We start from the raw sequence: 12,331 nt of genomic DNA, 5'->3' as shown, positions 1-12,331 counted from the left end.
AAAGTGGAGTCCAATCATTAAAATTCTGAAACTCAGCCTTCTAATACATGCTTAAAAATGAATACATAAAAGATATAACCAATACATTATTTCTAATGACAAGACTCAACCACAGCACAAGTTATCATGGTGAATACAACATTCTTAAGTGTTCCATAATGAAGCAAACTATCAGTTTCAAAGACATGCAGTTTTGAATCATACTTCAATTTCTTTCTTGGATTAGCTTTATCTTCTGCATCACTATTATGCTGAGAGGGAATGGAATCCAAAACACATGCTGAGGATGCCAAGCTGTTGGGTTCCCTGTTGATTGTAACATCTTTTGGTGCAGAAAGAGGAACACTTTGATCACTTCTGAGAGATGTGCCAGATATGCCAGGGGCACTAGAGGAAACTAAAAAAACAAAACTCATTTTTAGACCTCCACAATTTTATTAAATAAGACTATCTGTACCTTGGCGCTGTATCATTATGACAATGGTGTTGTGAAAAAAAAAATAGTGTCATCACATTCAGGTATCTGAATGGAAAAATACCATGTTAAACTAATAGCCATAAGCTTGGCATAGAGGCAAATAGTTATTTAGAGCAATGTACTTATTAAAACATACACATAATGTACAGTATTCACAAACAAGATATGAAATATTTGAGTTACCTTCTAAATAGATAGACTAAATCACTTTCAAAAATGACTGTGTGCCTTTATGCAGAAAAAAATCTAGATAGACCATATTATGAGGAAAAAAATGTGAACTGTCAAGAAACACTATACAGCATGCTCAGTAGTCAAGGCCGATGAGAAATTGCTTCTTCAGTGTTTCAATTGGAAATATTTACAAGGCAATGTGGAAAGTGCATGAAAAAGTATATTTGAATAGGTTATTCTTAAAAAGCCAACAAGGGCATACTGACAAGTTCATGCACCACATCATTACAAGGTTCTTCTGTAGGAAATCTTAGAAATGGGCAGACCAGCAAGATAATTCCCTACAAGTCACTCACCAAAAATGGGCACGGGGGTGGGGTGTTGAAAAAAAATGGGTCAAAAGTATCAAGCCTAAAACAGACTAGTACAAACATAATTTTAACAATGATTAAACTGTTAAATTTAAAGAGCTAGGGTTTAAATTTTAAATTAGTTGAAGTCAGAACAATGGCATTAGATGGCAGGAGCATCTGTTTGAAATGATTATCACAATCTAATCAACCAATGCATTTATCTAATTCCAAAGAGCATTCTACATTAAGAATATTTAGGTTTTCTGAGCATGATGAATGTCACTTTAAAAAAAGTAACTGATGGAAGTGTTTCTGAAGAAACAAAATGTTTTGTCTGCCAATATTTTAATTGCAAATGAGCCAAACTTCCGCTTCTGCATCAAAATACACATCTCTGCCAATCCTCGAACAATAGTAATTACCTTAACTACGCATTGTAGCTTAAGTGATAGTAACATGACATGCAACAATTACCTTGAAAAATACATTTAACAAAATTTTGCTCTGAAATTGTCGATCTTACATTGCATTCATATTTTTTAAAATAATTCTAATAATTCTGCTACTCTGTGTTATGAATGAAGGGAGCAAAGTCGCCCCCGCCACCCCCCCCAACTTTTTGAGAATCGTAAGATCGCTATTATTTCGGGTCTGAGACCCAGGAAATGAGAGAGATACACAGCATGTCAGGAAATGAGAGAGAGAGAGAGACGCTGGATCACAGCAAAGACAGTTGTTATAGACAACGCAGAATACACAACAAGGTGGAATGTCTCCTAACAAAGGCGGAATGGAACCACTGATTACTGCTATTGTCTCTTGGAGAAGGAATTGTGTATTGAGTACTGTACTAGTCATTGAAACCCCTCAGGGGACAACCAGAGTGGTCTGGTTGAGGGATTGCATCATCCCAATCTGATTGACATCTGAGACCCCGTGAGTGAGGATAAAAGAGGGGTCTGGAGAATACCCCTCAGACGCACCAGGAGAAACGCTAGAAATCCAGTGACAGCATTTTATAGCGAAAGCCGGTGAGAGCTCGTGTGCGTCCTCCCTTGCCTGGGTGGCGGGCTCATCATGGAAGAACGGTTTAGCTAAAGGAGAGGTCATACTTGAACGGCCACAACAACGAGACACCGACGGATGGAAATCATAAAGGAATGTTGGCAAAAACAATAGCGGTAATTGTTCCCATTCTTCTATTTCTCTCTCTCTCCCCAACAATTGCAACACAGTGACAAACAAACGACGGCAGCCTGTGTGAACTGAAACGAACTTTATATTTCCATCGGACAATTCATTATCCCCTAGACAACAATAGAGCTTATTTCTTATTGATGATTATTATACCCGCACTTTTAGGTTTAGTATTGACAATGTATATTATCTGTATATTTGCATTGATATCTTTCTGTGTATTTTTACTAATAAATACTGTTAAAAATAGTAACACCAGACTCCAATGGCTACTCCTATCTTTGCTGGTAAGACACCCATTTACGGGGTTCGTAATATCTGCATATGGGAATGACAGCAAGTTATGATTATTACTTTAGAGACCCAACAGGATTCGGAACAAGAAAGCAGAAGGAGAGCACCTAAGGATTTCCAGTGAGAAGACATTTTGAGTTCTCGGGGGAAGAGAGAGGCCAGACTGAGCAGGCGCGTAACGTCAGCCAGTTGAACGTGAACAGTTTAAAAAGAAGGCAGCCATATCCAGCGGGCAGCAGAATGAAAGGGCTTTGACTCCACAGGTTTCGGCGGTAATGGGACGAGGTGAGGCAGTTGTTGATTGCAAAAGGAGGTAGTATGTGTGTGAGGCCAGTTTTCTGTGGTCGGTGTCAGATGTAGGAGGTCCTGGAGTTTCCCGGCGCCTCGGATGGCCACATCTGCACCTGGTACATCGAGACGCAACTCCAAAGGGACCGTGTTAGGGAACTGGAGATGCAACTCGATGACCTTCATCTGGTCAGGGAGAGTCAGGAGGTGATAGAGAGGAGTTACAAACAGGTGGTCACTCCAGGACCACAGGAGACAGAGAAATGGGTCACAGTCAGGAGGGGGAAGAGGAAGAATCAGGTACTAGAGAGTACCCCTGTGGCTGTACCCCTTGACAATAAGTACTCCTGTTTAAGTACTGTTGGCGGGGGGACAGCCTACCTGGGGGAAGCAACAGTGGCCGTGCCTCTGGCACAGTGTCTGGCCCAGTGGCTCATAAGGGTAGGCAAGGAAGAGGAAGGCAGTAGTGTTAGGGGGCTCTATAGTCAGGGGTTCAGACAGGCGAGGCTGTGGACGCAGGAAAGAAACTTGGATGGTAGTTTGCCTCCCAGGTGCCAGGGTCCGGGATGTTTCTGATCGCGTCCAAGATACCCTGCAGTGGGAGGGAGAATAGCCAGAGGTTGTGGTACATATTGGTACCAATGACATAGGAAGGAAAAGGGAAGAGGTCCTGAAAGAAGACTACAGGGAGTTAGGAAAGAAGTTGAAAAGCAGGACCTCAAAGGTAGTAATCTCAGGATTACTGCTCGTGCCACACGACAGTGCGAATAGGAATAGAATGAGGTGGAGGATAAATGCATGGCTGAGGGATTGGAGCAGGGGGCAGGGATTCAGATTTCTGGATCATTGGGACCTCTTTTGGGGCGGGTGTGACCTGTACAAAAAAGATGGGTTGCACTTGAATCCCAGGGGGACCAATATCCTGGTGGACAGGTTTGATAGAACTGTTAGGGAGGGTTTAAACTAATTTGGCAGGGGGGTGGGAATCAGAATGTGAATGCAAGGATTAAGGTAGAAGGACAAGGGCATGATGCTAAGAGTTCTGAATTAATGAGGAAGGACAGGCAAGGGACAGAACATAATTGTAACCAGTTAAAGGGGTTGAAATGTGTCTATTTCAATGCTAGGAGTAGTAGGAACAAGGAGAATGAACTTAGAGCATGGATTAGTATGTGGAACTACAATGTTGTGGCCGTTACTGAAACTTGGTTGGAGGAAGGACAGGATTGTATGATGCAGGTCCCGGTGTTTTAAAAGGAATAGGATGGGAGGTAGAGAAGGGGGATGGGGAGTGGCATTGCTGGTCAGAGATCGTATCACAGCTATAGAAAGGGAGGACGCTGCAGAGGGAGTGTCAATGGAGTCAGTCTGGGTGGAAGTCAGAAATAGGAAGGAATCAATGTGCTGGGAGTAGTCTATAGGCCCCCAAATGGCCCTCGGGACACCGAGGAGCAGATAAGCAGGCAGATTTTAGAATGGAGCAGGAAATACAGGGTAGTAGTTATGGGTGATTTCAACTTCCCTCGTATTGACTGGCACCTCCTGAGTGCAAGGGGGATAGATGGGGCTGAATTTGTCAGGTGTGTTCAAGAAGGATTCCCGACACAGTACGTGGACCAGCCGACGAGAGGACAGGCTATACTGGATCTAATTCTGGGTAATGAACCTGGTCAAGTGACAGACCTCTTGGTGAGGGAGCATCTTGGTGAGAGTGACCACAACTCCTTTAGCTTCAGCATAGCTATGGAAAGGGATAAAATCAGACAAAATGGTAAAGTGATTAACTAGGGAAGGGCTAACTTTGAAGGGATGAGGCAGGAACTAGTGAAAGTAAATTGGAAACAGATGTTCAAAGGGGAAAACACAGAAGTAATGTGGGAGAAGTTTAGGGACCACTTGAGCTGGGTTCAGGATAGGTTTGTCCTACTGAGGCAAGGAAAAAATGGTAGGAAAAAGAAACTGTGGCTGACGAAACATGTGAGGCAACTCGTCAAGAGGAAAAAGGAAGCATATGTTAAATACAAGAAGCAGGAAGTAGCAAGTAGGAGGGGCTTATGAGAAATGTAGGGTAGCCAGGAAGGAGCTAAGGAAAGGACTTAGGAGAGCTCGAAGGGGGCATGAGAAGGCCTTGGCATGTAGGATTAAGGAGAACCAGAAGGCGTTCTATGCGTATGTGAAGAATAGGAGAATGACAAGAACGAAGGTGGGACCACTAAAGGATAAAGAGGGCAACATGTGCCTGGAGGCGGAGGAGGTTGGGAAGGTCCTAAATGAATTCTTTGCTTCAGTATTCACAAGTGAAAAGGATCTTGATCAGGATGAAGTAGAGTGGGCCTGTGTGCTGGACAATGTGGAGATTAAGGAGTAAGTAATGCTGGATCTCCCAGGGCCGGATATGATACACTCCAGGTTGTTGTGGGAATAGAGAGAAAGAGAAGTGATCGCAGGAGCATTAGCTATGATCTTTGAATCCTCTTTGGCTGTAGGGGAAGTGCCAGAGGAATGGAGAATGGCAAATGTAGTTCCCTTGTTTAAAAAAGGTAATAGAGAGAAACCTGAAGAACTATAGACCAGTGAGTCTTATGTCAGTGGTATGCAAACTACTGGAAAGAAGTCTTAAGGACAGGATCTACGAGCATTTGGAGAAGTACAGTCTACTCATGGATAGTCAACATGGCTTTGTGAAGGGAAGATCGTGCCTCACGAGCCTGATTGAGTTTTTTGAAGAGGTAACAAAAGAAATTGATGAGGGTAGGGTAGTGGATTTGGTCTACATGGACTTCAGCAAAGCATTTGACAAGGTCCCTCATGACAGACTCATCCAGAAAGTCATGAGGCATGGGATAAGTGGAACCTTGACTGTTTGGATAAAAAAAAATTGGCTTAAAGGAAGAAAGCAGAGGGTAGTTGTGGAAGGAAAGTATTTTGCCTGGAGGTCGGTGACTAGTGGAGTGCCGCAGGAATCTGTCCTGGGACCCCTACTATTTGTGATATTTATAAATGACCTGGATGTAGAGGCGGAAGGTTGGGTAAGTAAGTTTGCGGATGACACGAAGATTGGAGGAGCTGTGGATGGAGCTGTAGATGGTAGAAGGTTACAAGAGGATATAGACAGGCTGCAGAGTTGGGCAAAAAAATGGCAGATGGAGTTCAATCCAGAAAAGTATGAGGTGATGCATTTTGAAAGGACAAACCAGAAGACTGAGTACAAGATTAATGGTCAGTTAGAGTGTGGATGAACAAAGGGACCTTGGGGTTCAAATCCATACATCCCTCAAGGTCGCTGAACAGGTTGATAGGGTAGTTAAGAAGGCCTATGGGATGCTGGGCTTCATTAACAGGGGGACTGAGTTCAAGAGTAGAGAGGTCATGTTGCAACTCTACAAATCTCTGGTGAGACCGCACTTATCGAGTATTGTGTTCAATTCTGGTCACCTCATTATAGGAAGGATGTGGAAGCTATGGAGAGGGTGCAGAGGAGATTTACCAGGATGATGCCTGGTTTGGAGAACAAGCCATATAAAGCAAGGTTAGCAGAACTGGGACTTTTCTCTTCGGAGCATAGAAGAATAAGAGGGGACGATAGAGGTCTACAAGATTATGACAGGCACAGATAGGGTGGACAGTCAGTACTTGTTTCCCAGGGCACCAATAGCAAACACCAGAGGGCATATGTACAAAATTAAGGGAGGGAAGTTTAGGGGAGACATCAGGGGTGAGTTGTTGTTGGTTTTTTTTGTTTGTGTGTGTGTTTTTTTTTAAACAGAGGGTTCTGAGTGCCTGCAAAGACTTGCCAGGGATGGTGGTGGAGGCTAAAACATTAAGGGTATTTAAGAGCCTCTTGGACAGGCACATGGGTGAAAAAAAAAAATGGAGGATTATGGGGTAGTGTGGGTTTAGTACTTCTTTTTAAAAAAAGAATTATACGTGTCGGCACAACATTGAGGGCTGAAGGGCCTACTGTGCTGTAGTGTTCTATAGTTCTAGAAGCAGCAATGCTGCATAATATGCCATACGTTAAAAATGTAGCTACAGAATTTTCTATGTCACTGTCCTTATAGAAAATCAAGCATCAAAAATAAACTTGACTATAAATGGATGCCTTTGAAGAAGCTGGGATGTTATTCATCTTTACACAGATAAACCAGAGTAAACAGCAGCAGACTTTAGTGGCTAGTTGATTATAGGCTGACTTACATGAAGAACAGACTAGGACAAGCACATCTTTGAAGCCTTTATCAATCACTATTTTACATTTTATTTTCAAAATTGCAACCTTGCCACTTACTGGAACTGTTGTTGATATGATGATCTCTTAATGTGTGCAACTCATCAAGGAGTTTATCCATTCTCTCCTTCTTTCCTTGTAAAACTTGCAGCTTGTTCACCAGCTGTACTTTTTGTTCTAACAAATGTTCTGAAGTTGAGGAATCTTGACTCCTGTCAACCTCTTGTGTCAATGAAAGACTCTCTGCTTGTCTCCTGTTGTCTGGAACAGACTGCAGTTGCAAAAGGATATATACATTGCTCAGATTCAATATGTCACAAAAAATCCAAATAGCTTTATTTTTAAGATATTAAATTTATTCATAAACATCCAAATGAAAAGAAAGACTAACTATTTAGTATAAAGAAACACAACTTTATGCTAAATTTCTGACAAGAGAGGGAAGATGACAGGAAAAAAAATGGTACCTTACCACGGTCATCATGATCTCTTCTTACCCTCTCATTATTTCCATCAACCAATTTCAAATTCTAACCTCTCCTTCACATCTATCTTCTTCTCTTCTCACTCTATTGTCTTATTCCTTCTTTCTCTTGTGTATTTTTTCATGACCTCTACTGCTCTCTATGCCTTATCTCCTCACCCTTTCTACACATATTCCTTCTTCCCTTTTCTTCTACTCTTGAAAATTAAAAGATAAAGTCGAGAGCAACTTAAGCAAACAATTCAAAACTTCTATAAGCATTCTTCTGCATAGTTTACTACCTGCGAGTTTTGTAGCTGGTTGTGGAAACGCTGGATCAAGTCATTTAGTTCCTCGTTCAGTTCTGATGTAATACTTAGTCCTGAAACACTACTGGTTGCTTCGGTTACAACTGTAAGAAAAAATATTATTTTTAATGTTAAAAAATATAAGCAAGAGCAATCTTGCTTAAATGGAAGACTACCCCTCCTACACATCTTCAATGGCTACGTGATATTATGTCTTATTTAAATTTAGAAAAAATCCGCTACTCAGTCTTAAATTTGAAACAATCTTTTTATGATATCTGGGGACCTTTCCTAAATTACTTTTCTAATTTATAAAGTTTAACAGTGCACAGACTTTTATGTATATTTTTATATTCTCTTCTTAAGCGAATGTTTTTTTCCTAATTATCCATTATCATCCATCAGCTTTTTATCTTTGGTAGTTGGTGGGGGGGTTGACTTTTTTATATAAACAAAATTCTTTTATGATGTATGACCTATCTTTAAATTTTTGATTACAGAGTGGTATACCTTTGTGTGATGCTGTAACATTTTGATCAATTTTATTACAATATATGAATGTACACAAGTTATGTTGAGACGTATCTATGTGTTGCACTCTGTAAATCTTGTTTTTTCTTCTGAATAAAAATATTGTTTAAAAAAACAAAAACATATACAAAATCCAATTGATTTTGCAACTTCCTATTTGAAAGTATATGAAAGCAAATGAACAAGTTGCAGCTTTGTTCAAGAATAATGAAATTAAAAGAAGATTCTGCTTTGGAAAAGAAAAAACTGAAAGACTTAAGTAAACTCACAAATTGTGCGAAGGAAAAGGGAGCTATATTAAAAAATGTCAATGAAATAATTCTTTGACATTATCCCATGTAATAAGTACTTATTATTCCTCTACCTCAGCTAAGTTGATACAAATGATTGATTATATGGCTACTAAAACTATTGGAAAAAAGGCATTTCTTACAGTTGACTCGCGTTCCAAAATCATTGCTAATACCTCAAAAAAAACTCATGTTCATTATGAAACTTCAGATTCATGAATTTCTAGTGAATTTAAAATTAAACACTTAACTCCTGCTTGTTAGTAATACTGCAAAAGGGTTTTTTCCTCAGTCATCTCTCTCCAGAACACAAAGGGAAAGTATGTATATATAGCACACCATTGAAAAGGAAACTTGGCAAGTAAAGTAATTCCAAGAAGTAAATAATTTTTTAATATTTAAATCAGTGCATTAATTTGATTGGATTATGTTCTTTCTCTTTCCCTTTCCTAAAAAGAATCTGCAGTTGCAGATGTATCAATGCTCAATAAGGAAGCATTTGAGTTTCTTTTCAGGTATTTCATATGCATTTTGTGGTGCTCTGTGAGGCAATAGGGTAACACAAAGTAGTGCCAAATTCTTGTTTAAGAAATAGTTACTATAGAAACAGTCACGTGTTTTAAATGTCAATAAATAAACAGCACAAGTTATACATAAACCTAAGTGCAAAAGAAATAACAAATAGTTCAACAGTTCAAATACATGGCTAAATAACTATTTAAAACATTTGAGCATGAATGACAAGATTTCCAACAACTACAAAGTGGATAAAATCATTTGTGTGCTGTATTATGACTTGACTCAACTCTACTGTTTTAAAAAAGCAAAGAATAACCCAACAATTTCTTTAGTTTTCCAGTTTCATTGTTTCAGTGATTTGTTGGTCATAAAAAAAAAACTGGGGCAATTGTGATACACCTAAAAGACTCAAAACAACTTAAGATGTCAGACATAGTGGTAAAAGGCAATTCCAATTAATCCAAATATGAAAACACATCAGGCTTAATTCACTTCAGGAAAAATTAAGTGCTGGAATTACTCTACTTTTCTCTTTTGTCAAATTTACTTTCTTCATGCTTATTAACACAAGTAAACAGGTTGATATTTGTGGTATACCAGAATCATCCATTCCAGCTACAGTTTGTTCTGCTTTCTGCTGCAATGCCAAAAGTGCTGCCTGTCTTCCTTGAAGAGTCTTTAACTGTTCCTGCTGTTCTAACATTCTTTTCAAAAGCTCATGTTGCTTTTTCAGATTTTCCAACTCTTCTTTTGCTTCTCGATGCTGATCGCCTTCCTGTAAAAAAAGTGAATGTACATTTACCATAAAGAGTATTGACATAATACTCAGAATATTCATTAACCAATAATATATTGTATCAGATATGTTTCTCAAAATTAGGAGTTCCATATTCAAATTTTAATTATTTTTTGTTCAGCTTTATATAGTGCAATGCATATTCTTGTTGTGATAGTGTGTATGAGAACAGGGGATAAATAGATGGAAAAAGATGAATCATCAACTTCGAAAGGAAAGGTAACATGAGTGCAATTATAGCTCCTTCAGCAGTCATCAGATCAAACAGTTCTGTGAGTCAGGCACATCTGCCTGCCCTAACTTTTCACTTGACTATCAAGCACATATCTTCCTTTGTCTCCAAAATTTTCAAAAACTTTTGCTTTTGCCAACAAAAAAAAAAACCAGCTTCACTTTTACTTGACTTTTTTTCCTTTCAGAAATAGCAATTTCTAAATTTAGAGTCACGTTCAAGGCAAAATATTCTCTCAGAGGGAACATGGATACAAAGCTGTCTCAGGGACAGAAATTGTAAATAATGGTGTACAGTTATATTCAATGGCCTAGAATCGAGAATGCAGTGTATATCTTCAGTATGAAAAGAAAACAAACATCAGGGTAAAGAGTGATGCACAGTAAGAGTGTCAAACTGGTGCACTTACAGAAGAAAATGATAATTGCAAAGAGTTGCATTTTAACATACAAGAGTAGGAGACAACATAAACAAAGTGGTCTAATTTTGAGGGGATGGGATGGGATGGAGAATCTTTACAAATTTGTGTGCATGCAACCTCTAAGAGACATGTTTTTTAAGAAAATGCATACAAAGCACACTTGGTTTATTAATGTATGGCATGACCCACTGCGATTCACCTATCGCCAAAACAGGTATACAGCAGATGCCATCTTCCTGGCCCTACACTCATCTCTGGAGCATCTGAACAGTAACAACACCTACATTAGACTATTTTCTATTAAGTACAATAATACGATTCCAAACAAACTAAACTCCAAACTCCTAGACCTGGAATTCAACATCTCCCTTTGCAAACAGATCTTTGACATCCTGATAAATAGACTGCAATCAATAAGAATAGGTAGCAACAACTCTGCCGTGAATATCCTCCCTTAGCCTACTTGCTGTACACTCACAAATGCATAGCCAGATTCTGGTCTAACTCCATCTACTAATTTGCAGGTGACATCGCCATAGTGGGCCCTTATCTCAAATAAAGGCAAGTCAGAGTGCAGAAAGGGAATATGGTGACATAATGTCATGACAAGATTGTCAGCAAAATAAAAGAGCTGGTCACTGATTTCTAATTGGGGGGGGGGGAAGAGGCAGGGGCGATGCACATACCTCTGTTTACATCTACAGCGTTGAGGTCCAGAGGGCGGAAAGCTTCACGTTCTTAAGAGTGACTGTTACCATGATCACATCCTGGTCCAACCACATTGTTGTTATGGTCAAGAAAGCTCACAATGCAGGCCAAAGAAATCTGGCACGTCTCCTTCGATCCTCACCAAATTTTTATCGACGTGCTAGAGAACATATCTTATGTGGTTGTATCACAGCTTTGTCGGGAAACTGCTCCACCCATGATTGCAAAAAACTGCAGAGTTGTGGACACAGCTCAGCACATCATGGAAATCAGTCTTCCCCTGATGGACTTTGTTGGTATTTCTCATTGACTTAGTAAGAAAGCCAGAATAATCAGAGTCCACCCATCCCAGATATTTTCTCCTCTATCCCTCCCCATCAGACAAAAGATAGCAAGGCTTGAAAAGTGAAATCATGCACCACCAGGCTCAAGGGCATTTTCTACACAGCTGTTATAACATTACTTAATGGCTCCATAGTATGAAAAAAATGGATCATGAGTTCGCAATTTACATTGTTAAGGCCTTGCACCTTATTGTCAACCTGCACTACACTTGCTCTGTAGCTGTAGCACTTGATTCGACACTTTTTTTTAAAAAAACCTCACTCTATATAGTACTACTTGAATGTACTGTTGTAATAAATAGATCTATATGAATGGCATGCAAAATTAACCAGAAAGAGGAGACTTGAGGAAATTATGGTTTTCATAGATACTGCAAGCTGTTATCTATCAGGATACACTGTCCTAAAAGGGTTTGAGAAGCTGATTCAGTAACAATTTACAGAGGAGGAAACGGAGACAACAGAGGATTAAGTGCTAGCACATAAACTATGAACCAAGTGGCTTCCTTCAATGTTGTCACGCTATCATTCTAAAATTCGTCAGAAAAAGAAATGCTGTGAAACACAATGTTACAGCTGAACAGGAAAATTGCTACAGAATTTCAATCCCATAAATGTAAACAATATAATCAAAATCAATGATACTTTTAGATGGAGCAAAAAACAACAATTTTTCCCCAGATACAGAAAGCCTGAGAGACTTGTAA

At 39.5% G+C, this 12,331-nt stretch overlaps 1 protein-coding gene across 4 annotated transcripts in view; it reads right to left on the bottom strand.

Annotated features, from left to right (window-relative positions):
* pcm1 (pericentriolar material 1) overlaps positions 1 to 12,331 on the bottom strand; it is a 135,379-nt gene that overhangs the window by 96,342 nt on the left and 26,706 nt on the right. For all 4 annotated transcript variants that reach the window (XM_059989291.1, XM_059989293.1, XM_059989292.1 and 1 more), the window contains 4 exons: positions 9,721 to 9,898; positions 7,778 to 7,887; positions 7,073 to 7,283; positions 205 to 397 (listed from right to left, as the gene is read on the bottom strand). In XM_059989291.1, the coding sequence (XP_059845274.1) occupies positions 205 to 397; positions 7,073 to 7,283; positions 7,778 to 7,887; positions 9,721 to 9,898 (692 nt within the window). The remainder of the gene's footprint in view (positions 1 to 204; positions 398 to 7,072; positions 7,284 to 7,777; positions 7,888 to 9,720; positions 9,899 to 12,331) is intronic.

This window comes from Hypanus sabinus, chromosome 14 (assembly GCF_030144855.1).
Source record: "Hypanus sabinus isolate sHypSab1 chromosome 14, sHypSab1.hap1, whole genome shotgun sequence".
Classification (NCBI taxonomy): domain Eukaryota; kingdom Metazoa; phylum Chordata; class Chondrichthyes; order Myliobatiformes; family Dasyatidae; genus Hypanus; species Hypanus sabinus.
The sequence above is the reverse complement of the archived record's forward strand: the minus strand, read 5'-3'. Positions and strand labels throughout refer to the sequence as shown.